Here is a 27917-nt window from a genome sequence, read left to right on the forward strand (position 1 = left end):
TACTGTCATTAGGTCAGCTGGGTAGCTCACTCGTGCGTGCAGTCGTCCAGGATGAGTTTGTTGAAGAAAATTGTTCCTTTTTCGGGTAATTCCTGGATTTTTGTGCGTCACTATGCATTTAAACCCGAATTACCCATCAAATGGGTACGTCCAGAAAAGATTTGCTGCACACGTCCTGAAAAGAGTGGAGATATGGCTCCCAGTCCACCGGTGGATCTTTCCCTACCAGTGACGGAGTACAGAGATTGCAAAAGTCTCGAGGAAGCAGATGAAACTGTGAAGAAACTATTTTCACTGGAGAGTTTTCCTGGCAAGAAGACAGGACATCATTTGCGAAATATTATGAGGGAAGAAGTGCAGAGACATCCTCTCGATGTCGGATCAATGGAGGCCTTGAGTAAGTTGAAAAAATTGTAATCCGGAATCAGGAGAAAATTACTGAAAAAAAAATCTTTTCAGTTGCCGATCAGACGGCTAGAATTAGGCGTCTGCAGGAGATTTTTGCAGCCCATCCGCGTAATCGGGTACTTAAGGTGTATCTGAAGGAGTTGATAGACAAGAGAAAGTGCTTTTTGAAGTACATGAGACGATGGGATTACAGAAGATTCGAATGGCTTCTGGAAAAACTCGATATCGTGTACAAAGCTCATCCGGCTGAATATGTTCTAGTGGGCAGGAAGTATGCTATAAGGAAACTCACAGACAGCCACTGTAATGAGATCAGGGAGAATAAATTGGAGGATTATCGAAAGGAACTTGAGTCGCAGCAAGTGGAATTCCTCGAGAAGAAAATCAAGAATTTGGAGTTTATCAAGAAGGAGCAGGAAACACTCAAGTTACCTCAGACAGTCACGGAGGAACAAATAAATCAAGCCAGACAAAAGTTGTCCCAGGCCATAATGCAGCAAAAAGCCACCACAGCAGCCTCCAAAGGTCACTAAGAGCCGGTGAGTCCTTAGAATAATAATTTTTTTAGTTAGAAATTGGTTTTTATTTCCTATACGAACTCATGACGAATAATTACTTCGGGAAGTATTAGGTGTGATTCCTTCTAATCACACCTATTGTAATCCTCTGATTTTCTCAAAGTGCTCAGATCGAGCTTAAATTCACAGGGTATATGTTTTGAACATCCCTAATATCGAAAATCATAAGCCGGAAATTTCATGTCCGGCAGTCCGTAGTACGCAATAGCTCTGGTTTGGAAAAAGATATCTTCATAATTTTTATTAAATATTTAAATATTTAAATATTAAATATTTTAAATATACTCGCGCGTACGACGATTTCTGTGCTATTATTTTTTTGAAAACCCGTTTCTAAACCGATTAAATATCACGTTTTTTGAGATCAAAATAACCGAGGCCTTGGAAATCGGGCATGACAAGGCACATTGTGTACCTAATCAATCTCTGGGAATTCATAATAATGGCAGTGACTTTAGGCGCGGAACCGATTCGTCTTACATTTTGTAGTTTTATCTCGAAATCTAAGAATGCGTTTTTGAAAATTTTTGATTATGTTGTAGTACAGAAAATTTAAACCAAATTAAAAAAAATTTGCGACATTGGTCGACTAGTTCTCGAGATATTGCTGTTTAAAGATTTCTTCAATTTAAATAAAATTTGCTAATATTCATTCGATAATCACAATCAAACTTGAAAAATGTCAACCAACTTTTTTCAAATGTAACTGCTGCCCGAATTAAAAAGTAGCCCGATCTTAAACCTTTAAGGACGATTGTAATACCAGTGTCCCATAAAGAAAATAATTTTTCCTGGCTACCTAAAGTTATTTTTTCTTATGTATATACATAATTGTAAAGTAGAAGGTTGAAGGAATCTAGAATATTTTTTGCAAGTCTCTAGCTATATGCTATGTACTATGTTATGTACTAGTAAATACAGTATACTCTCACTCAATTGGCTCTTTTTCAATCTGGCGAAAAATTTTGTTGCCAATTTTCACGTTTAATTATGAAGAAAATTCGCTCAAATTTGCTGTAATTCTTCCTATTTTATCGTGATTCTTTATAATTGAGCGCTTTTTGTGGAATTTACAAAGACTTTGACGCCCAAATCTATCGATAAACCGGTTGACATTTTGCCCCAAATGCCCAATTGAGAGAGAGTCTACTCTACTGTATTTAAGCTCAAAAATGACGAATTTTTAAATTCTCAGATTCATAATTGATTTTATTAATTTTTTATACTTCACTTTTTTTAAGCAAAACCCTTTTGGAAAAGAAAAACTACAATACTCATACGTATTTTTCATTAAAGCGAAAAATATTATTCATTGGTATTGTCAGAAAAATTACTTAAATTTTTGGTCTATTTTTGTCCCTATCGTTCATAGAAGAACAAAATACACCGAATCAGACTCTGTTGGACTTTCCAAGGTTATATGTAAGACTTTTCATTGATTATGTTTCTCAGTTTAATTTTTATTGTTGATTTTCAGTTCGTAAAAAATGTCTCGTCGTTGAAGAGTTAAAAGAGCCGAATTAGGGAGTGTCTACTGTATAGGTTGTATATTGTCAGGTTTACACTTTTACATTTTTACATTGATTCCTGAGTTTGTCCATGAGTGCCTAAGTCAATGATAAGAATAGAGGCCTAGCTATACTAGCTGTTTGGCCATAAGAATGCAGCAAGATATCACAACATACATAGAAACCAATACCGTAAATGAAGTACTCTAACGTGTCCAACAAAATAAAACAAAATAAGATAAAATAAACCCAAAAAGAGAATAATAAACGAAGGTCAGAAAATCAAATCAGATCAAATCAGTATCGGATCACAGTGACGGAACACACACGCACCACCGACCAACCAAGCAGTATAATAAATTTGCTACTATGTATTTACTACGTATACTGCGACTTCATCATGCGAGACGCAGCCTCTACACAGTTCCGCCCGAGCCACAGCCTCAGATCGCCTCTAGTTAAGGGCCTAACAACAAACAAAAGATTATTGATGATTGAAGGTCCACGATAATTAAGAGACGTTTTGAAGATCTCTCGTCGTGGCGTGGAAACAGTCATCATATTTTGACCTCTTTGTTCTCTAGCTCTTGGAAAAAATATAGCCCGTCCACAATATTTGAAGTGGAGATCGGTAACCCTATAAACATAGAGGCTAATAAGCGGGAGAATACTCCAGTGCGCGAATAACTCCTTGGTATGGGCCCTCCTTCCCTTCCGTGACATCGTCCTGATAACCATTTTCTGGGCAGAGACCAAGGGCTTGAGGTAAGAATGAAACGTTCCCCTCCAACATACGAGGCCATATCGAAGCCTCGACTCCCCTACGACTGGACTCGGAGTAGTCCAGGAGAGCACGATGATCGGAGCCTAAAAATTTGTCTGCTCAGGAATCTGAGACCATTCAAAACCACAGCAACTTTTATGCATTTCTCATCCAATTTTCCTTATTAATAACGATAATATGTTACATACAGTTTAAGAATTATTATACGAAATTTGCATTATTTATGTATAAATATCATTCGAGTTTGCCATAATCCAAATTGGCAATGAAGGAATCACACCTCTATAAGCTAATCTAGTCTTATCACTGGCTTTCCTCTGGAATATCGAATGTGTGGTTAGTCGGGTTTGTTTTCAGTTTTGTGACATTTTCCTGGAAAGAAGCACAGAGTATTTTAAGATGAATTACTCCAGTGATGAAGATCTATCTGAAAATGATAAGAGGAGCATTGATTTACACAGCAGGGTATTTCTAGACACGCTGGGTATGTTGTTTAATTGAAAAATTCAAGACACTGTTCGTAGGTTGAACCGTCGGAACAAGCTGCGTCAATGACACAGGGAAAGATCCTCCTGAAGTCCTGGCTCAATAGGAATTTCCGCATAGTCATGACGGACGGAAGACTCCTGATTGGGGTATTTCTGTGTACGGATGCTGATGCAAATGTGATTCTGGGAATGTGCTCTGAATATACCGAAGAAGGTGGAGAGGAAAGGATTCTGGGGCTTGTTATGATACCCGGAAGGCATATAGTTTCAATGGAAGTTGATATGAGTGGACAGCAATTTGAGGCTTAGAACTGTAATTTTTTAAATTAATATAGATTAATACTTAATATTAGTTTTTCATTTGGGCGATTTGTATGAGTCAAGGAAAAAAACAGCCATTTCTTCATAATTGTTAAATATTTTTATAAAAAAAAACGTCAGAAAATTTTTAGTAGACATATAAAAAATATCAGTGTAAAAATATCCTTTAAATGCAATTTCACTGGAGATTCCCGCGCCGCCGGAAGCATTACCTTGTTGAGGGTTTTGAGAGCAGGGAAGGGAATTCGAGGCACTTGGAAGGGCCTGAAGGACTCAGGCTTTGTCCTTAGAGGCTCGTCATGGCAGGTGGACGGGCATAGGCCTTGGGGATGAAGCCGTATTTGCGCGTCTTGGGCGCATATGCCCACAACCATCCGTCTACCGTTTGATTATTCAGGTCAGCATAGATCCAGTCGCCCCTTCGCACCGACAGATCATCCGGAGCCTGAGCTTTGTAGTCGTACAGCATCACGAGTTCTGTGCCGTGATAGCGCAGATCCTCAGAGCCACCGAGAATCTGCTGATTGGCTGCATTTGCATTGGCTGTGGCTGTATTGACAGTTCCGGATGACGGAGCGGCAGTTTGGGCAGGATTAGTGGGGCAGTTGGATGAGGTGAGGGTATTATTGGTGTTGGATGTATTATTGGGCATTTTGACACTGCCCTGGAGTACATTGTCAGCCGGATAGACAAATCCCGATGGGATAAAGCCCTCTTGGCCATCACTACGTACGATCCAGAACCAGTCAGGATCTTCGCGATTGAGCACTGTGACAAATTCACCTCGTTCCACGGACACGTCATTCTCATCGCGCGCGATGAATGTATAGAGCACAATGTAACGTCCACTGGGATCCTTGGCGAATGGCAAGAAATCCGGCTCGGAACTCAGGCTGGCTTGAGAGTGTTTCAGTGAAGCTTGCAGTCCCATGAGACCCGGTGTTGAGTCATCCATCAGTTCTGTGGCAATTTCCGGAGCTTCTCCGTTGATTTCGACTGTCGTGAAGCCCACCACTTGATCCCTGGGCAGCTTCTTCTTGATGGCCAGGTCTGCCAGTTGAGTATTAAAGGGGGCGCAGTAGGAATGCGGAATGAAACCTTCCTGCCTTGTGTCCTGCCCTATTACATACACCCAGTCATTCTCACGGTACAGGATATTCACAATCTGACCACGTTTCACTTCCAGTTCATCATCAACACAGGGTGTAAAATCGTGCATTACGACCATCTTTGAGTCCGGACTCAGGCCATGTTCCTTCTCAATTCCCACCCTTACCAGTGTCTCGATGCTGGCAGAGCCTGTGATACGTCCCATTCCATGATTCAGACCCAATCCACTGCCCTGGAGCGTGAGATCCTTGTCCAATTCTGCTCCCATTGCTGCTGACATGGACAACAAAAACATGTTTGCATAAATTTAATAATTTTTTCACGGGAAATTTCCCAAGGGGTTTTTACTACCTTTTTTCTTCTTCCCGCGCCGAATGCGCACTGGACACAGGAATGCCATTTCCAATTGTATCTCTATTTAAGTCAGAACATTACAAAAAACCACAATAAAAAGGAATTTCTCATAAAACCACTTCCTGATACTTCCAGCAGCTGTCAGATTCTATACTAACACTTCCAAGTGGATGGAATGCGAAATAAAACTTGTTATACATCCCATTGGAGAATTTTGCTTAGGAGAAATTGCAGTGGATTTGTCTATGGAAATTTCCATACAAGACTAATATTGTTTATTAACTGCCCTAGATTCCCAATCCTAATCTTGGGAGTGAAAGCGAAAATATCATTCTGTATGTCATATGTATAAGTTTATTAATCTTCATTTTCTTCGAATGATATTAAATTTATTTTATGCACATTGCAATTTCCAGTAGTGCTAACGGGAACACCTTAGGCATGTGCAATCTGTCAGACTTTCAAGTACACTAAGTCAGCCGGGTAGGTTTGAATGCTGTCTATGATTATTTTGTGTTGTATTGCGTGTGCTTGCGGAAAAACATCCGAAAAATTGCTGATAAAATTACTATCACCGTGAATATCTGCCGATAAAGTGTTGATTTGGAGTTCATTGACGTGCTGCTGCGTGAAAAGTGAGTAATTTTGTGTGAAATTGTTGATTTTTGAGTCTTGCAAAGTGGTAGACCATTATCGAAGGAAAATCACAGCGAAAGTTGGGAAAATCACGCCTTTTTCTACTTAAATTTCGTGCAAAATTGCATTCAGGGCATATAAAAATGTCTCATTGAGATTTATTGGATGCAATTATCGTGGGAATGTTGTGCAATGCTGTGGGAAATGTGAGATAATTGAGAAAATCCACGAAGAAGCAATATGCACTTAAAAAAAGGGGCTTGGTTTTCTTCTATGGCTGACATTGCGTCCTCTATGGAAAAATCACACCTATTGATAGGAAATGTTCACAAAATTTTTATTTAAAATTCATTACAAAATTGACGGTCGTTCTGGTGGATATATGATGATCTCCAAAGGGGATGATAATCCTTTTAGAGACCTTTAAAAGACATCTAATAGGAATCCTGTTGGAAGAGAGGGAAATCCATTTTCCCAAAATGTCTGGTATTCAAGGAAATTGCACAATCTATTTGGAGACTTTCCAAGTAAGTCAGAAAAGTGAGCATTGTGCAAAGGAATCGATGAAATAGTGGAAAAAAAAATTTCCATAAAAAAAACACACAGTGAGTTCAATGACTTTGAGTGCGCTCAAGTGGATTGTTACAAGATTTTCATGAAAACTGGGTAATTTTTGTTTTATTGTGATTGGTAGATTGAAGAGAGCTCTTTAAGATGACCTAAAAAAAATGAGAAGAGGTGATAAAAATTGTAAGAATGGAAAAAGCCATCATGGTTTACATTTTCTTTAATAAATATCAATTTAATAATAGAAAATATTGTCTGAGAATACAGGCATTAACCATTCAAGAGGGCACTCTTTTAATTCACTGAAATTTTACTTGATAGTACTGATAGTACTTGACCCACTTAGTAAACTCCGCCCATAAATAATTTTAGGTCACACCCCTTCACAGGAACTAAATTAAAATAAAGGAGAATGGTCAAAACTAGGGTAAGTGTGCCAAATTCCGGCCAGCTTGCAATTTCGGCCATATTTTTTGTTTCTCGAATTTCCATGAATTTTTAGTTTTTGGATACTCTTGAGATTGTACAATGCAAAAAAAATAGTAAAAAATATTGCTTCGACGAACAAGATGATCTGAAAAAGTATTTAAAGAATTCCGGAAGGGCAAGGAAGTATGAGAATGAAGGTGGCCGAAATAGACCACCTATGCTATGTCTACATTTTTATTCATTTTAAAATGTATTAAGAATGATATTAGAGAAAATAAAGATGAAAATTGTCTGCAAGGTTCCAAGCAACACTCCTTATAAAAGAGTTACAAAAATATTCAATTTTTATTAAAAATATTACATTTCAAACTTGAGACTTTGTCGCTTGCATGCAACTATGCCGAAATTTGGCACACTTACCCTATATGGGCGCTGGTTCCGGAATCCATTTGTTCCCTAGCAGAATTTCAGCTTTCTACCTCCTTTTAGAAAGGAGTTATAAGATAAAGTGCCCCCATTTTGTATAGGAGCTACCAGAAAGGGGGGTGGAGGGAGGGGGTGGTATGAATAAATAAAAATTTTAAAACATACACTGACCCTATACCGAATTTCATCAAGATCACTACAGCAGTTCTTGCGTAATTCGTTGTCAAAACAGCAATTTATCAGAAGAATAAAGGCCTTTTTACAAGGACTCCCAGCGTTTATCGTTCTGGGTCCCGGCGGTCCCAGCATTTTTTTTTAATCTTACATCAGTATCTTCAAAATGCACCTACTCTCATCTCTGTCTGAATACAGTAGATTTTCTCTCAATCGGGCATATGGGGCAAAATGTCATGCAAATTATCGATAGATTTAGACTTCAAAATCATTGTAAATTCCATAAAAAAGTGCTCAATTATAAAGAATCATGATAAAATAAGAGGAACTACAGCGAATTTGAGTAAACTTGCTTCACAATTAAACGTGAAAATTGTCAACAAAATTTTGCGCCCAATTGAACAAGAGCCGATTGAGCGAGAGGCTACTGTAGTTTTTTTTGTTGTAGAACTGTTCCTCCATGGTTTAGAACATTGGTCCTAGAACAAAAGCTGTTACCTATACCAATTTCTATCCAATGACAAAGTTTCCATTGTTGGCGATTCCGGGACCAGATTTGATCATTCTCCTTTATGATTTTTTTTGAATACTATTCTTTTAGATGGCCTCTTACACATTAGAGATATTTATTTTCATATTGAAGCAAATTGCCTACGCTTGTATAAGAAAAACCGTCAAATATGAGCATAAATTACTCTAATGTGTAGAGGCTATTTAGGATGTAGGGTTACAGCATTATGCCCTAGACTAGACACACTTACGACTTAAGCCGAGAAACTGCTTAACGTAATTATAATCAAAATAATCTTCAGATTGCATTTACATCAGTTTATGACTAATCCGTCTCTCGGCTTAAGCCGAGTAACGGCTTAGTAGGAAAGTGATGGAAATTTAGTCAAATCAGAATTTTGATTATAATTACGTTAAGCCGTCTCTCGGTTTAAGTCGTACGTGTGTTTATAGCATTACTCATTACTCCTCCTAGAAATCTTAAGTGATTGTGATAAAGTGATTTTGAAGAATTACAAAATTGAAAATATATTTCATAATGCTATGATTAAACATCAAAAATATTCTTCATTGTGTGGTTCTTCAAAATCATTTTGTCAAAAAAATTGAAGATTTCTGCGAAGAGTGCTATTATTAGGCTTTTTTTATTGATCATTATAATTTTTTTATTCGTTTAAAAATATTTAAGTTACTGAGCCCAATAGACCTCAGTTTATTCTTAATCTGGGCCTTTTTCAAATATTTGCATATTCGGTTTTTAATTTAAGGTTTTATCGTGTAGAAATTTTCAGTTATGTAAAGGAATTTAATTTTCACAAGAAAATCGATATATCTGGGAACCGGAGCTAGAGCCCTTTTGAGATTCAATTTTTGGTCACTTCTATCTTGGGTCAGGGGGCTTAAGTTGTTTTTTTTTATCGAAAATGACCGATGCCATAGGTTCTGAGTTGTAGAAAAAATAAAATTTTAGGGTGCTCCAAAATGTCGGTCGGGGTGTTGGGGGATTGATGTGATATCAGCATATGATTGACATACACTCAATAGGGGAGACTGGGGCAAAAAGTCACAAATCGAAAAATTCAAAATTCAATATCTTCCAAGGTAAAAAAGATAGCGGCTCAATTTTAAATAGCCTCCATAGACCTTCTTCAATGTCGTAAGTTTCTTAGAATTCGAACAAGGAATTTAGTAAATAAAAAATATCGAAATTTTTAGCCCTATTTTTGAAATATTTTCCTTGCAGAAGATAACAATTATTACCTACTTATTTTCCAAAATTGATGCAATGGTGAATATTTTGTAAATAATTTGGATTTTTGAATACGAATCCTCTATCTTAGAATTTCACAAAGGTTCTTTTCTCTAGAAATCTTTTTATTAAAAATGGCCACTTGGGGTAAAAAGTAACAAAAGGTATAGAGCAAAAAGTAACAAAAAGTGAAGCAATTTCTGATGTCTCACGGCGAAAAGAAACGTCATTACCATGTCTCGCCGCTTGTTGTTTGCATTGGTGAAACGATTTGCAGTCTTTTGTGTGTTTTTTTTTCTAAAATAGCTGGAAAAGCGCTTTTCTCGTATTCTCACTTTTCTCGCAGAGATAACGGTGTTTTACAAAGGTGTAGATGAATAAATTTTCTATGAAAATATGTCCTCTAGGTATTTTTTCAATTTTACGGAAGCCCGCAATGAAGCGAATCAAAATATGATAATACCCCATGTCTGGTACTATTTGCCCCAGCTTTTTTTGAGAATAGTCACAAAATTACCTTTTATAAATTAGCTCGATAAACGTATTTCCTTATAAAGAGGAGGAATATTACTTTCACAAAGTTGTAGAGCGGTAAATTTCCTATAAAACTGCGCTAATTAGAAATTTTTGAAGCGCTCGAGTAGCTTGTAAAAAAAATAAAATATCCGTTTTGTGACTTTTTGCCCCAGTCTCCGCTATTTATCCTTTGCCGAAAACTTCTGGATTATATCTCTTCGATCTCGCCAGGAGTGTTTTTATTACGTTAAAGCGGTTAAAACGGCGAGCCGGCCAGAAGGCTGAATGGCCAGGAAATCCGTTTTTTTGGCGGATGTGATGTTCGCGATCTATTAGAGGCAAAACGTGTACATTCAAATTTTGAGCCCGATCTGTTGAGGTCGCATTATATCTCAAACCACAGAAACTTAGATTGTAAATAATCTCAGCTAACCCGAATCGATATTTTCGAATATGGACGAAACATCTGCCTAGGTAACCTTTAAAATATATTCTAAAGCATAGGCGTGCAAGAACCGTTGAAACCGAATAAACGTCAAACGAAACATTTACGTAAATGGTCAAAACGCTACTATAACAAACTTATTTTGACATTAATTCGGTTTCAACGGTTTTTGCACATCTCTGTTCTAAAGCACTACAAAACAATGCCAAAATAGCAGGTTTTGAAACGAAGATGAAGTGTGAGGGAAATATGAAGGTTATATCAATGATCCTTGTGTTGTCTTCCTCCGAATGTCCGAAGTCTCTATCTTTAACCATTTGGCATCTAGGTCTGATGACGACCGGACGGATAGACGCATAAACGATGGATTATAATACTGATTGCTTGCTATAGTTCAAGTAATAAAATATAATGATAAAATGTCGACTTGAAAGAATGTAGGGAACCGACATTGATATTCATTAAAGAACAAATCCGGTGATCATCGGACGTGAGGAGGTTCAACCCAGAATAAAAATTCTTTACTTCCCAGAGCTTTCGGTGCTCTACGCTCTTCAGTGGCTAAAGAGGTGAATTTACAATATTAAACAGTTTTCCCTTAAAAAAATCTTTTTACACTCAATTAATTTTACACTCAGACACCCCTATTCCAAGGTGCCCTACTTCCCCTATTACTTTCCTAATTTTCTAAACAGAGGTCACATCTCGGCCAAAATTACGACTCTTGAATATATGATTAAATTGCCGGATACGAATTTAAGATAAATCTTTAAACTTATTGATTGCCATGCTATATTAAGAGAAAGAAACTTGACTTAGTTACCTTGGACATAGTTCATAAACATTTGGGCAATGAGTCAGCTGCTCGAAACTACCCCACTCCAAATACTACCCAACTGCGATCGATCGAAAGCTGATTGTAAAATTAACCATACGGATTAGTAAGGTCATTTGAACTAACTGAATAGAAATGATCTGCCATGCTCAGCCATACCATATTATAAATTGTTAAAACAAAATTTCTAATTTTCAAAGTTAAATATCTCACGACTGAAAAATGTTAGTACGCTATAGCTCGGCTTTATTCTTTTAGTTTTTAATATTTTTAATCATTTCAATATTTTCATTTAAATCAAAATTATAAAATATAATGGGTTAATATGAGACTAGTCTAATTATAAGAATTCCTCTAAAACTACTTGAAACTGATAAACCACAAGCAGGGCTTTGAAGAAGGTGTGGTGCTTGATAATGAATAGATATAAAAATACAAATCAAAGTGACGAAGCTTGGATTTTATCCGTTGCATCCGTTTCCAATCAACTGATAAAAAATAGAGTGGAAATGTGCTGTGGAAAAGAGAGAGAAATGCTCTCTAGCTAATTGAGAATGTTCTCTGGGCAAACATGATGTTAGTTCACCAATTAATCTGCACCGTGTAGTTGGATATTTGCACGTTTTTTTTTCTTTCTGTACTTTATTCTTCCATCCATCCGAATGATATTTATAGTCCAAATTGAAAAGCTAGAGCTATTGAGGAGTTGGAGCCTCATTTGTTTCAAGTGGAAATCACCTCATTCAATATTTGCAGAAAATTTGCCGAACAAAAATAGCCTTGGAAGTGGAAAAGTGGCTTTAGCTGAGATTTGTTGTATGTGCGCGTTTTTAGCCAATGCTATGGTTTTTTTTTGCCACTCTATTAAAAGACCTTTCTCCGTCAATGGGAATTGTGTTTGCAATCTTTTGAGGGTGAAGTGTGGGTGGTTTTCATTTGATTTTTGTTAATACTTAAACATTGTTGATTTTAGAATATTTTTTTAAAGTCTTTTTTTCTTGAACTCAGTGCTATAATCTTATAATATAGTTTTTGTCAGCGCATCTGTTACTGATATTAGAGGCTGAACAGTAACTGATAGTCTTTTCGGGGTTTTTATGTGGTTTACATATAGTTATTATAAGAGCTGTACAGTTTTTTAGTAATTACAATTTATTCGAAAGTATTTTGTATTATAGAATTCAACTAATTTAACAATTTAATATCTTTATTATTTACTATATTTTTGTTAACTTTACAGTTTTTCATCATTTTGTTCAATGTAATGTTGTTTTTTTTCACTCGTGTAGGGTATAATAGGGTAAATTAGAATCGAACCGAATTGGATTTTAGAGAATTCCTTACTGTTTTAAATGAACAAAAGAAAACTTCTACGAAGATGTATTTTTTAAGTGTATGGCTCAAACTCGTTCAAAGTTTTATCTTTGCCCATTTGAAAAACAGTGAGAAAATTTTTAAATTTAAATGTGTAGGTGGTGTAGATTTGATTCCAAATTATACTCCATTGTACCGTATACAGAGTTATATTTGTTTGCAATAGGAGAAAGTACTCTCCCTTCGAACGTTCATGCTTGCACTGAGAAAAAAAGAGGGTGCGATTAACTTTTTTTCCTCATAACTTTAACGCTTTTAAGGTGTAAAAATATATCAACATTTTTTAATGTTAATTTTACACCTTTTTAAGTGTAAAATTAACATGAAAAAGGGTAACTTTAACCCCTAATACACCTAAAAAGTGTAATATTTACACCGATTTTAGATCAATACTGCAGGGTAAAATTAACATTTCCGGAATGTTATTTTAACTTTTTCGGATTTCTCTCTCAGTGTTTGGATAATGTGAATTTTCTATTATTTTTCCTAGAGACTTATACACAATTATTACATAATTATCAATAATTCATGATAAGATAACTAATATTCAATAAAAATGTGTAAATCTCTTAGGGAAAATAAAAGAAAATTCACATTATTCCAAGGCATGAACGTTCGAAGGGAGAGTACTTTCCCCTACATACATTGGGGATATTTAATTAAAATGACGTAATTCCATTATCATTTTTTTTTAAATATAGGAATAATAAATTTTGAGAAGCATATCTCTTATCGGGTGCACGATTTATAAAGTAATAAGCAAACTGAAATACCTATATTCATATAATAAAAATCAACTGAGTTTAAGAATAAATTTATTAGCAAAAAATGAATCACACATTCAGTGATTATGTCACTGTTTATACTGTTTGCCATTTAGCAAATAATTCTAAATTCACTGACAAAGTGAAAAAAAAACAAACACTAGGTTGAAAGAAGAAACAGAAGACATAAGAAGTGGATTCTCCCAAAAATAGAGTTTCATTTTTATTCAGTTTGAATTATTTGCTAATTTTGTTTATAATACTTGTTAGTTTACAATTTAAATCTAAAATCTGCAGAGTGTCTGCTTTATTTTTGGAAAAGAACACGTAAAAGATAGAGAAGAAAAAATACAAAACAACAATCTTGATTTTCATTATCGCGAAATTAACTTCTTTCACGCCCAAATAGCCACAGCCTTGACAGTGGAAGTGTTATTTAGAAAAGAAATGACAATGAGAGAATTGGATAAATATCAGTCTTTCTCGTTTGTTTGATTTTTGTCACTTGGGAATCCAATGCTTTTAGATATTTTGAGGAAATTTCCAAAGCAAGATATCTAATGTATATGGCATTAGTTATTTTCCACATCAGAAACTGGCTTTCAAATTTACATTACATTCTGCGGTGATTAACATTTTTGTGTTCAGAAATTAATAAAGAGACTTCAAGAGAAAATTATTATTGATAGGCCCAATGGATTTGGCAGATTAGGAAAGGTTGATGTTTTTTACAGAGCGCTGTTTCTTATTTATAAACAGAACCAAGAGTTATAACAATTATCGCTAAGGTCACAGAGTTGTGCTTGGACAAAAAAGGAAATGTGTGTTTTCAAAAATAGACGTTTTTTGCGATTACAACATAAGTTAAATCAATGGAAATTTTTGGTCAAAAACACAATATTTGGAATCAAACATTCTTATATACATGATTATTGTGTCTAATCGTTTACTTACTGTATTTGTGAAGTTTTGTTGTATGAGTCAAGAGAATATAAAACTACTAGGGGGAAGTGCGGGGCACCTTTGAAATTGAGATTTTTCTCCTGTGGAACTGAGTAATGTCATATCATAATATCATATAGTAATATTATAATGTAATTTAGCTTATCAATCTATTAATGCATCTAAATCTAAATTATATCATGATGGCTCAATAGGTGAAAAATCCTAATTTCAAAGGTGCCCCATTTTTAAAAGTACCTCACTTCCCCTAATACGGAAATTTTGCAGTGAGGGGTTTTATAAAAACGTGGATTTTTTGTAAAATCGTAGCTGTAAAAATCGACATATATCGCTCGTATTTTATTTTCGTTAAATTTATCTTACACACTATTGGTTTTATTTTTATTTTTTGTAATAAAAATATAATGTTTTTAAAAGCAATTTTTGTGCTAAGATAAATTCCTGAAATTAATTTATGAGATGATTTTATGAACCATTGTGTATCGATCGCTTTATTAAATTCTGTAATAAGTCGAGTTTTTTTAAAAAATATTTTTCCGACTATATCTGGGTGAAAATTTGGCTGTCATCTTAAAAAAAAATATATTTACAACAAAATTGAGTATGCTTTAAGGACGATTGGGTCACCCGTGACTCATAGAGAAAATAATTTTTCCTGGCTACCTAAAGTCATTTCTTTCTAAATGTTTGTACGTAATCGTAAAGTAAAAGGTCGTAGGAATCTAGGAAATTTTTTTGCAAATCTCCAACTATTTGCTATGTAGTAAATATTTAAGCTCAAAAGTGACGAATTTTCAAACTACTGCTTTGATCAATGACTTATTATATTAGATGAGATCATATATTCTGTCAGTAGAAGAGGTAAAAAGTTTGGAGTGGTATATCTCAGCTCATGATGAACATAATTGGATGAGTGAACTATTGTTGGAAAGCTTGGTTCATTAGCTTTCAGAATCTGGTATATGTAATTGGCTATGGGTAAATCATGGTCATCCAGAACCATTTATGTCGAAGAAGACACTTTTTGCAGCGTCATTTTTGACCATCAACTACTGGGACCAGGAGTGACCCACAATTCTCGCACTTGGACTGTTCGTTAGAGGAACTCAAAGGGTATAATTTGTGGAAGAAACTTTTTTTTTGGACGTCTTACTTTTTTTTATTCATCGACTTTTGCAAGAATTTTAACATTTTACACGCAAGGAAAAAATTACAAAAATCCTAAAACAGTGGTTTCTGGAGGGGAAGGATAGACGTGGGGATGAAATTGATATGATATTTGGATTCTTTGGATCAACTTATGGGGGAGTACTTAGAACATTCCAAGTCGATATCTTCATTAGTTTGTCCAGAAAATGAGATAGAAGGATTTCTGTCATTTTTTTCTATGCGTGTAAAATGTTAAAATTCTTGCAAAAGTCGATGAATAAAAAAAAGTAAGATGTCCAAAAAAAAAGTTTCTTCCACAAATTATACTATTTGAGTTCCTCTAACGAACAGTCCATGTGCGAGAAAAGTGGGTCACTCCTGGTCCCAGAAGTAGATGGCCAAAAAAGACGTTGCAAAATGTGTCTTCCTCGACATAAATGGTTCTGGATGACCATGGTTTATTCATAGCAGATTACATATACCTGATTCTGAAAGCCAATGAACCAAGCTTTCCAACAATAGTTCACTCATCCAATTATGTTCATCAGGAGCTGAGATATACCACTCCAAACTTTTTACCTCTTCTACTGACAGAATATATGATCTCATCTAATATTATATATTTTCAAATTTTTTAACCTCTTGACACCAGAAACTATGCATGTCAGAATATTGGGTTATTTTTGTCCCTATCGTTCATAGAGGCAAAAAATACACTGATTCAGACTCTGTTGTTTCCAAGGTTATATGTAAAACGTTTCACAAATTTTGTTTATCGGTTTAATTTTTATTGTTGATTTTTTGGCCCGTAAAACGTGTTTTGTCCTTAAAGGGAATTACGGGCAGCCTACGAATTTTATAAATTAACTTTAATACATTTACTTTACATTTTGCATAAAGTTCAAGCAGATTACCTTTTAATTAGATCGAATTCGATCGAATTTGATTTTACGTAGGGTAAATGTGCCAAATTTCGGCATAGTTGCACATAAGCACCGAAGTCCTAAGTTTGAAATGCAATATTTTTAATTCATATTGATATTTTTTTTTACTTCTTTTTCGGGAAGGTTGTGTGGAACCTTGAAAACTAGTTTATCATCTTTGTTTTCTTTAAATCACTTCCTAAAATATTCAAAAACTAATAATAATATGGACATTGCTTTGGGTAGTATTCCGGCCACTTTGAGTGAAATATCGGCCAACTTTTTCTTGACCACCTTTGGGACGCAACGGATAGAAAATTTCAAAACGTCAAACGGAACGAGTTTAATATTTAGTTTAATACGTTTATATGACCCACAAGCCCTGAGATCTTCCGTGTAATTTGTCCTGAAGACCTGAAGAGTAGCATCTCAAATTTACGCGCAGATTCCCGCAATTTGCCCTTCCTGAACTCTTCCAAGGCCTTTTCCACATCATCTTTTCCATAGAAGCGATGGTTTTTTTTCTGGACATTGTAGAACTCAGAAATTGAAAAAAAAACACAAAATGAATAATAAATTTAGGAAAGCAAAAGATGTTGCCGGAATAGGCAACACTACCTTACCGGAGAGACGCTCACAAAGCATATACTTTTTTACGCGAAATACAGAATCCAGCTGCGAAATTTTACTCGAAATTTAAAGATTGATTCACTATTAACATAAACAGAAAGAATCTTTAATGAAAACTAATCAATTTTCATGAAAAACACCGAAGGAAAACATTTTGCACTTCACCACAAATCGTCACATTTTTTGTAAGACTCTTTCCACACTGAGTTTTTACAACGCAATTTAAATTAAAATTATACCTAAAATTTAACGGTCTTTGTGTTAATACATCCTAAAATGAATAAATATTTAAAAGCAAAATGAATTCATTGACTATTCGAAGATTACATACATAATTTTAATTAACTTATTTGCATAGCCGAAATTACACTCAAAGTGGCCGAAATTAGAAGCTGGTCGGAATTTGGCACACTTTCCCTATCTTTTTATAATTAATCTAATATTATATTTTGCCTTACGTAGATCTTCTCGAGCATCATTATAAATATGTTATAAATATTTTTTTAAGATAACAGTAGGAAAAAAATAAGTCATTTATGATAATATATATTAATATTCTTTTGTAAATAATTTTAAAAGAGAAAACTCACACGTTTTAATTAAATATTATGACTAGAACGTTATAAATTTAAATATTATGTACCTAAATTAAATACCAATGATCTTTTTCTTATTTTCCTTGTCTATTCATGCATATTTAACCTGTAAAATATGGCAGTAATGGATTGGGTAAAAGAAATTGATCCTAATGACTTTTAATAGATGATTCTAAGTCCTCAGTGTATGACAATTTAGGATTAATCTTTACTGCAAACTTTTATAAGCCAAATATTTTCGAGGATCAGCTTGAGTCAAATCATATCGGTCACGTGGACTACGTAGGAATATGGGATACTTTGTATTTAATTTATTTAAGATAATTTAGGAATCGGATCTAAATTGGAATTTTGTAATTTCCTCATATTTTAGATGATACTAGTCTTTTTCTTTTGCATATCTGAAACCATGAGACAATCCCAAAATTGTAATTTAGGTCCGATTCCAAATTTTACCCCCGTATTATTACCCCCTAGTTTAAAAATCTACTTGATTTTGCGTTTCATTTTCATTCAAAATTTTTTCAACTCTAAAAAAAGACTATTTTTTTATATACAATTTCAAGTCAAAGAGTTTCATTTATTTTGGAAAACTCAAGCCTTTGTAGCCTATACTTAATGAGTTGAAGAAACAAACTTGTCATGTTGATTGATTGTTTCGTGTCGAACATTCTTTTAGGCAATTTAATGAGGTGGTGAATGGTATAATTGCGAAAAGTGTTAATAATGGACATATGAATAATTGTGGAGAGGATATGACTATTTTTTTTATTCTAGGTCCTGTTCTGTCTGTATTGATTTTTGTCTGCTTTTTGTGAGCTCTTTGGCCCCTCCCGGGTGCATCTCGAATCGGTTTCACTTCGGTGTTCCTATTGAGGAAAATGTTGAGCTTCGCTCTGCTCTACTTTTGCACACGTGCATACCTTCGGGTAGACGTGCTCCGATGAGGGGAAAATCCTCGAGTCCCTGGCGAAAGATTCCACCAGAGTTTTGTCTGCTCAGGGTGGTTTTCGTGGGGGAGGAGGAGAGACTAGAAGAGGTTTCGGGTTTGAGTGTCGTTGAAGAGGGAAGAGAAGGAGCATTTGAAGTGGGAATATGTCTTTGGATAAGGAATATTGAGGCTTCAGCCTTTGACGCGCATGTCCTTCGCTATTGATTACACATTGAGGCAAGACTCTGGGAGAGAACCATTGAAAGTTCAAAGCTATTCCCAAAGTGAAATCTCTCAGTGTTGACGGTAGATTCCTTTTAAGCGCTTCTTGCACTTTCTTTTTGGTATCTTATCCGTTTTCTTTTTGGTGTAGACAAGGAAAAGTAATTAAAAAAGAGCACGGATGTTAGTCTTGTGTTAAAAGTAGCGTGGAAAAGAAGTTTTTTCTTTAAAGGTAGGACCATTTTGTTAAAATAGTGCGCTTATGTGAGTTCATTAGTTGTCCCTAAATTTTCCCAGAGGAAAATAATTCTAAAAAAAATTCAATTTAATCTACCTTCACATCCTCCATAATTACCATTCTTTATCATTTACTTTTCTTTGTTTTTTCAAACAATTTTTCATTTTATTATTTTTTTATATGAGGCAATGTGAAAGGGATTGTTTGACCTCTTCCACCGCGAAATCCTTTGTTTAAACATTTTCCAGCTTTAATGGTGATTTTCCCAACGGAAAAAGAGCAAGTGTGGAAGGGAAGAGATGTGACGCAGCAGAAAAATCCTGTAATTCTTCAAGCGTTGAACTTGATGGGTTGGTCATGGTGGATAAAATATTTTGTGAGAGGTGTTCTAAGAGAAAATTTGTGGGTGGGGTACTTTTAAAATTTCTTTTCCTTTGAAGAGTATTTTATGAAGTTGAAGAAAATCTGTGTAAATACGGAGATTTATTTCAATTTATTTATACAATTCAAGGTTTAAATTTAAAATCCATCAGTAATGTTTAAAAAAAAAGGTACAGGGTCGTTTTTTTCTTCCTAAAATACCCCTATGAAATAAACTTTTTCTACCTATAACATTCTCTGAAAGCAGAAAAAAAGTTTCTTTCAGTGCTAAAGTAAGACAAAGCGTCTGGTGATTTTATTTTGCGGATGTGCAAAATAAATTGCTTTGAATTGATTTCAATTGCTTTCCAATTGGTTTCTCGAGGATCTTTCTTTTTCTCTCTCTCCAACTCTCATACCATTCGATGCTACGTGATTTTTGCTAAATATTGATTTTTCTCCTTGATATTTCATTGGGAAGATTTCTCTGGGAAGTTTTCAGTAAGAGGAAGCAAAAATGATGAGCTGTGAAGCAAGAAAAAAAAATCAATCTATAAATAATATTAAGTGGAAGTCATTTAATTTTATTAAGCTGTGTTATTTCTAAAATTAGTTGCTTGTGGAAGGTCAAAAGTTATCAGATTTGAAAATAGGTCAAAAGTTTGCAACAAAATGTCCAGCCAAGTCCAGTTGAGATTGAAATCAATAAAATTTACGTTTAGTTTATCACAAACTAGTCTAATTGGTGGTTTTATATGGACTATTTCTTTGGTCGTTTTATGGAGTATTTAAGAATGGCGATATATCCAAATTCCCAATGATTTATATTATAAAAATGTTTTCTAATGGTTTAATATTATAATTATATTAATATTATGGAATCTTAATTATTATGTTTATACATAAATCTCAAAAAGGTAATTTGTCAATTGATTTTGGCCAATATTCCTTTACATAAATTACTAAAGAACAAGTGTAACTTTATTAGTAGATGCTAGACGTGTATGATGAATTGGTTTGGGAGATTCTCAGAGCTTTCGGTCCGGATATGAACCTTCTTCGGTTTCTATAAAGAAAGGGTATTTCATTTATTAACAAACGCAAGGCTATTTTTGAAAAATTTCTAATTCATTCATTCGACTAAAACTATATTCTCTCACCTATAAACCTTACCAAATGATTTTTTTCTAGTGTTGTTTTTTTCACAAGAACTGACGAATCCTCAAGAAACCCAAAAATACCCTTTATAGCCACTGAAGAAGGTCCATGTTCCGACCGAAAGCTCTGGCCAAAAGCATGTCTATTTTTGAGATAAATCCAAATTTCACTGGTGATCACCGGAATCTTCCAAACCACGAAATTTTATTATTTCAACTCTATTTTGGATAGATTTTAGATTACTTTAGCAGAGTATTTAATTTTTTAATCGGTTGCACATGAAAAAAGACAATGTTAGGAAAAATTTGTATTTTAGGAGATGATTTCAGAAATTTATTTTACAAGTTAATCTCTGTTCTCATTAAAACGTATATATACATACATTTACGTCGATATGATACTAAAGTCACATGGAGAAAGATCCCTGTTCTCTTAGCAAGATTTTATTCTTAAAGTATAATTATATTAAAAGCTGTTTTTACGTTTTTGGGATTATGTGGAAATTATTTCTTAAATTGCTAATTAGAGGATAAATGAGTGGAAATTTTGTATTTTATGTGATTTTCCTGTTATAAATAAGTAAAGTGGCATAAAGACTGAATTTATTTCAAAAGTTTTAAGCTGTCTACACATTATGAGCATTTTTTAAAAAAATTCTTTAAAAAATTTTTTAAAAAATTTTTTAAAAAAAACTGTTTTTTAAAAATTTTTTTTAAAAAAAATGCCTCCACACTAGACTTAATTTTTGTAAAAAATTTCTGACAGATTACTCTCAGCATTTCGCTTGGGATTATTTTTCATGAAAATTTGTCATTTGAGTGGTGGAAAAAGTGTGAAAAGTGTTTGTTGGAATTCCCTGGGATAGTTGTTAGTGAATGTTCGTGGAAAATTTTCCAAAATTGCAAAAGTGCAGTGTTTTTCTACAGAAGTTGTTCCCAGTGGAATCAATATTCCGGAGTGTGTGAACATAACCTCAAAATGTTGTTTTTCCCTAAAAATTTTGTGTGACTATCGCAGTTATTTATGTACAGAAATTGTTTTTCTTTGCGATGATCTGGAAACCAAGACATGCTCATCAGAAGAACCGCAGAAATTACTCGGAAGGACAAATTTGTTACCAGGAACAATGGGTAGAGTGGAGAAGAAGGTGTGCAGCTCAAAAGATCCTAGATTCCATTGATCAGCAGCTCTTTCTGGAAAAGCTTCAGGACTTCAGGAAAACTTATGGATACGTTTGGATGAACAGGAGTATTTGTAACCAAGAACATTGACGTAAGTACTATGAATATGCTAAAAAAAAAACTCGCTGATTTTATTGCAAAGCTATTCCTGCAAAAAATTCAGGACTACAATTGGAAGAGCATGATAGTGAATGAGGGGAAGGACTTTGAGGAATAATTAGAAAGTGCTTCACCAAAATTCCTGCAAAAATTGATCCAGTGCAACTCTACAAATTTGATTCCGGATACTGGATGACACTGATTTGATTCCGGACACTGGTGATAATTATGATAAATTTTATGAAAAATAAATTCTCATATCTTGGTTTCCAATCCGAAATCTTTTATTGGTTATCCGGTGTACATTAAAGCCTTCTCCCTCTATCCACTACTGTCCAAGCAGGAGTCCCATGGAGGAAGCAAAAGTTTGTAGCCATCTCATCCTTGTGCTTCCGGATGGGAACATTTCCATCGTGGTTGAAAAGGAGGAATAATGGGAGGTGGTTCTGGGGCTTCAAGTGATGGGCTGTGGTAACTACGGATGACTCTTGTATGTACTAGGATCTCCTCAGTGGCTCTGAATAGGTCTATTGTCTTGATTGATTTACCAGGTTCATGTTCCAAAATTCTTCAATTTCCTTCTTTCCATTCATGTTTTAATTTGGTGCACGAGGTTACTGTACCATAACAATCTTCAAGAATACACAGACATCACAACTTTCGGCAACGTCAAAAGAAAAATCAGCGAAAGTGTTCCTCCAAAGCTGGCTTTGATTCCACTGGGAACAACTTCTGTAGAAAAACACTGCACTTTCGCAATTTTGGAAAATTTTCCACGAACATTCACTAACAACTATCCCAGGGAATTCCAACAAACACTTTTCACACTTTTTCCACCACTCAAATGACAAATTTTCATGAAAAATGTCTCGAGTTGCTGTGATTTTTTAAAAAATTCTTTAAAAAACTGTTTTGTAAAAAATTGTCCCAGTGTGTAGAGGCATTTTTTTAAAAGAATTTTTTTAAAGAAAAAACCTTGATTTTTTAAAAAAATGGGTCGTTTTTTTACAAAATCGCCTACACACTATACAAATTTCTGTAAAAAATCCAGTTTTTTTTAAAAAAAATTTCACTAGTCTGGAGGCGATTTTTTTAAAGAACTTTTTTTAATGTCATTTTTTACAGAATTTTTTGATAATGTGTAGACAGCTTAAAGTTTGAATTAATTAGTAGCGATATTTTTAGCAAAAAATATATAGGGTAAGTGGGGCCACCTTTTTTGTTCCTCGAATTTCCATGATTTTTTAGTTTTTACAAACTCTAGAGATTATACAATGCAAAAGAATAACAAAAAATGTAGCTTTGACAAACGAGATGACGTGAAAAAACATTGGAAGAATTCTCGAAGGGCAAGGAACTATGAGAATGAAGGTGGCCGAAATAGGGCACTAAAGCTATGTCTACATTTTTATTCATTTTAAAATGTATTAAGAACGATTTTAAAGTAAATAAAGACGATAAACTGTCTACAAGGTTCTAAGCAACACTCCTAAAGTAGAAGGAATGAAAAAATCAATTTCTATTAAAGATATCGTCAGTTGGATCAGCAATTGTCGTAACTTCGTCATCACCTCATCAGCATTTCGTCTAACGACTTGGAAGTACACACACTATACACGAATTGCTGATTAGTTGATGAGGGAGTTACGACAATTGCTGATCCAACCGACGATATTACATTTAAAACTTGAGACTTTGGCGCTTGCATGCAACTATGCCGAAATTTGGCACACTCACCCTATAACAAAAATATAGGCAAAAATAGAGCAAAAGAGAGGAGTTATTTTAAAAAGTAAATTCATATAAAAAATGCCACTTTTGCTTTTGTGGTCCTTAAGAAGTTTTATTAACTTGTGAGCAATATATAAGTATTTTTTGATCTAGGTAGATTTATTAACGGGCAAAAATAAAAAGGGGTGGTGAAGTAAATAATTTCGTAATTCTTCAATTTGATCTTTAAGTCTCCCTTTATATTGTTGTCTTGTTGTATGTTTCTCCCTTTATATTGTTTGAACTCCATAAAAAGAGCAGTATATATCGACAGCCCCATTCCATACTAGCGATACTACCGTACTAAGTTGAGTTAGTCTTATATTACTATGAGAGGTCTGTTATTCTTAGGATCGAGATCTACAACTGATGAATGCTGATCATCCGATATCCGGATGACGAGATATTTAATTTTTTTGAAAATAAAATTACACGGGCAACACAGAAAATCGTTAAATTCACATGGTTCTCCTAAAAAGTTGTCATTATGAGATAGCATAGCATGGAATGGAAGCGTCGATAAAATCCTTCGACTTTTTTAACCCAGAAAATTACCATTTTCTGCCTCTCGAGGATCATTTTTCTTTATCTTTGCATTTTCTTCGCATTTCACACGATTTCTGAGAAATGACATCACGTTGTCTGCCCGTATGACTATTACCACGCCTAGAGGCCAAACGGTTAGAGATAGAGACTTGGGCCTTTCTGAGGATCCTCCAATAAGTTAACTATTAACATGCCCTTCATTTCTCTCTCGCTCTTTTTCTTTTCCTCCAAAACCATGATATTTTGGATTGCTTGAAAATGCTTCGTATGATTTTTTTTGTCACTTATGGATATGAGTTAGAGGTTATCTAAGCGAACATTTCGTCCATATAAGGTAAAGTGTCCTCATTCGACCGGGTTCCTCGACTCGACCGATGGGTCAATTTTTGAATTTGAAGGTCAATTTCTACGAAATTGTCACTGATTCGTACTCCCTCCGTTCCGAAATGAGTCGTACGTTTGGGGAAAAACTAGGGGTTAAGGAATGGTTTTAGAGAACGTTTTTGTTATTTGTAAATATCTTATGTATGAACTATCCTCCATGTTCAGGGATAATATGGGGATCTTACGACGATGGTAAATTAAAGAATCCATATGTTGAAGTTGTTCATTTTTCGCGTTTTTTTCAAAGACCTCCGGTAGATAGTTAATTACTAAAAGATGGACTCTGATGAACATTACAGGCTAGAATTTGTTCTAAATTTTTCGGGGGGGGGGGTCCCCGAACGTCCCAAGTCTCTATCTCTCACCACTGCACTTAATTTAAATTGAAAATAAAAAGCAAAAAAATAAGACATTTGTTCCTCAACTTACCATGAAGACTGGACCCCAATTCTAGTTCTTAACATTAACAATAGTTTTTTACAAGAGATAATTGTTGATACACAAAACATTTATCAACAAACTTTCCCTTAATCCCAATTTTTTCCCAAACGTATGACTTATTTCCGAACGGAGGGAGTATTATTTATGGAATAATTGACCTGTTAATAAATTAATTAATAATAATTAAAGATAAATATAAATACATTGAATGCATACCTCTACCGCTCGAGTCGAGGAAACGGTCGAGTGAGGGCACTTTACCTTACGCCAATATCGTTGAGTCATTTCTAATAACAGTTTTTCAAGGCCAAACTTAAAAAAGGTTCTAGAGAGCGTATTTCTTAACCGAATGGTGTTATGCTTGGGTTCGTTAGAAAGGTCTTTGAATTTTTCACAAGTCTGAAACAGTTCCAATCGGTTATGAACCGGTTAAGAACCGATAACTACTTTTTGCTACTCTGAAAAGAATGTCTTGTCAAATTATCAAGAGAAGTTTGTCAAAAGGATGTTCTTCCATACAGAATGTGGAAAAGTTTTGTCAAATCGGTGGCCAGCTGTATTTTGTTAAAAGTTTGTCAAAAGGATATTTTTCCATATAAAATGTGAATAAAAGTTTTGTTAAACTATTCTTTTGTCAAAATCCATTTATCCTTTTAACAAGATATTTTTTCAGAGTAGAAAATCAATTCTATTGTTTTTAAACTATTTTGGGGGATCTTTTGAATGATTTATGAATATATGAATCGCTTCAAATCAATACTACTTTTGAGGTGTAGCATCCAAGTTAAGAGTTCGAGTACCTCGCAAAGCAGGGCACTCTTTGCCATCCATTTTTCCAGAGGGTTGAAATCGATACTAAGATGGCAATGGCTACATGATATTACAGTAAAATGTAGTACAATACAGTAATAGGAAAATAATTTACAGCTAATTTATGTATTTTCCCATATTTACCACATATTAGGGTGCTTAACTTAATGTTATCTTTTTTTTGTGGTTGAAAATCAATATTAGAATTTCTTTCCAAACATTACAGAGTTTGATGAATATAAAAATAATCGATTTTCATTTTATAGCACGTAATAAATAATTGGAATACGATTTTGTCGTCAGAGTGATAAAAAAAAGAGCGACAAGAACAAGTGTTGTGGGTTATAAATGTGCTTTCCATTGTGCAGATTTATGAGTTTTCCCCTAAAATTGTTGATTAACAATTTTCAAGTATTTTTATGACCATACACAATCTAATCGCATGTTGGTAATTTAATTTAAATACATTTTATATGATGATAAATTATTTCTGCTATCAATCTTCTTCCATCTTTTTTTTCTCATGTTAGGGTGGAATTCTGTCTTTTTATTCTACTTTCTAGTAGTGCAGTAAAAAAGAAATATGATTTTTCTGCCTTAAGGAAAAATTGCGTTTTGAATGATTGGAGAAAAGACAAGTTTATGGAGATGTTGAATAAAAATAAAAGAACGATCAACGATGTGATATTTGCATAGTGAAGCAGGTTTCTTCACCAAGTGAAACCATATAGACAGAGTATATTTTAGTCAATAATTTGCGATAAAATATTGATTTTATACCTCTTTAGAAGGTAGAATGTGGAGATTCTTTTTGAAGTTGTTTTTTTTGTTGCTTTATTGGAATACACCGTGTTCTATTTTACATTCTTATGCAATATCCCAGTCATTTTCACTTATTATTCTCCGTCTATTCCATCTATTTTCAGGAAGCATCAATCTTTTACCGTGACAGGTTGCATCGATTGAAAATTAACTATTATGGCAAGGAATGGGGGAGTGTTTTTTGTGTGAAATGATGATACATCCCAGAGTTACGCTAAAGGATTAACGAAATATTTCATGACATTTTACCATTCTCACCACATGAGCATTCCACTGTGTGGTGTTGTATCTCTAAATAACCATCAAGCCACAGTGCTATATAGCGAGGCGTGAGAAAAATCGTATATATATATATATATTTGAAAATATTCGGGAAAGTAGAGAAGGAGCTTTGGTAACTGCGTAGTTTGAGGTAACAAGCCGAAGGAAATACATCGTGATTTTTTGTTGTTGTAGAGTTTTAGACTCAACCCTGCAAAGTAAAAAAAATATCTACATAACTCTATACCTAAAGAAAAAAGAAAGAAGCAAGTAAAAGTGAGTGTGTTGGACATTTTCTTGGGGTGGTATAGTTTTTGATAGAAAGAATTGAGTGACTTGTTTGTTTCCTTTTCAATATTGAACTGAAGGTGCCACCGTTCACATGCTAAATTATCGTTTGGTGTCAACACATTTCCTCAAACAGCCGTAGTTTGTGTGAAGATTTGAGCAAAAATGTGCAGAGATCGCGATATGTTGTAAGATATTTTCCCCAAAACTGCCATTTGAATTGAATGAGACATTTTACAAAAGAAGAAAAAAAAAGACGGAGAAGAAATATAGTGTTTGTGTGATTTTCCAAAGAAAACAAAAACAAAAGAAGTTGGATGTTTTTGAAAATATACTATAAAGAGGGAATTTTTGCAACACATTTGTGAATTGATCTACAAGCACAATATCTGCACAATTTGTTCAGTACATCGAGAGAGAGAGAGTGTGTTGATCACACATAAATTAAGCTCTTGATTTGACATTGGAAATCAGCCCCCGGATCCGGGCACGATCCTGAGATTAATTCTCTCTGTGTCACGGGCGTTCATTGGCGATCAACTCGCTAGAAGATCATCCGAAGAGCGCTAAAACGTGAAAATTGGCACATAGGAAGTGTGCATTGCTAGAGGCCAAAGAGTGTCGCAGAATCTTTTATTGAAAAGAATATTAAGATTTTCTGACACATTG

The 27917-nt window shown here is 34.4% G+C and overlaps 3 protein-coding genes across 5 annotated transcripts; 2 read left to right on the top strand and 1 right to left on the bottom strand.

Moving 5' to 3' along the window:
* LOC129801369 (28S ribosomal protein S15, mitochondrial) lies at window positions 1–27894 on the top strand. Of its 3 annotated transcripts, none has more exons than XM_055846321.1 (3): window positions 1–397; window positions 460–947; window positions 26804–27894. In XM_055846321.1, exons 1-2 carry the CDS (start codon window positions 52–54, stop codon window positions 939–941), a joined length of 828 nt encoding a protein of 275 aa, XP_055702296.1. In that variant the 5' UTR covers window positions 1–51; the 3' UTR covers window positions 942–947; window positions 26804–27894. The 3 variants fall into 3 exon arrangements, with proteins under 3 accessions (XP_055702296.1, XP_055702295.1, XP_055702294.1); XM_055846320.1 differs by lacking the exon at window positions 26804–27894 and adding an exon at window positions 2464–3427; XM_055846319.1 differs by lacking the exon at window positions 26804–27894 and having other exon boundaries at window positions 460–983.
* On the top strand, window positions 3617–4108 carry LOC129801372 (N-alpha-acetyltransferase 38, NatC auxiliary subunit). The gene is made up of 2 exons (XM_055846325.1): window positions 3617–3743; window positions 3803–4108. The coding sequence occupies exons 1-2, from the start codon at window positions 3678–3680 to the stop codon at window positions 4073–4075; spliced, it is 339 nt and encodes a 112-aa protein (XP_055702300.1). The 5' UTR covers window positions 3617–3677; the 3' UTR covers window positions 4076–4108.
* Window positions 4165–5719, bottom strand: LOC129801363 (SH3 domain-containing protein Dlish). Its single transcript, XM_055846308.1, has 2 exons — window positions 5549–5719; window positions 4165–5467 (listed from the first exon to the last, which is right to left on the bottom strand). Exons 1-2 carry the CDS (start codon window positions 5595–5597, stop codon window positions 4374–4376), a joined length of 1143 nt encoding a protein of 380 aa, XP_055702283.1. The 5' UTR covers window positions 5598–5719; the 3' UTR covers window positions 4165–4373.
* Window positions 27895–27917: the final 23 nt, after the last annotated feature.

The sequence above is a fragment of the Phlebotomus papatasi genome, chromosome 2, assembly GCF_024763615.1.
Source record: "Phlebotomus papatasi isolate M1 chromosome 2, Ppap_2.1, whole genome shotgun sequence".
NCBI lineage: Eukaryota > Metazoa > Arthropoda > Insecta > Diptera > Psychodidae > Phlebotomus > Phlebotomus papatasi.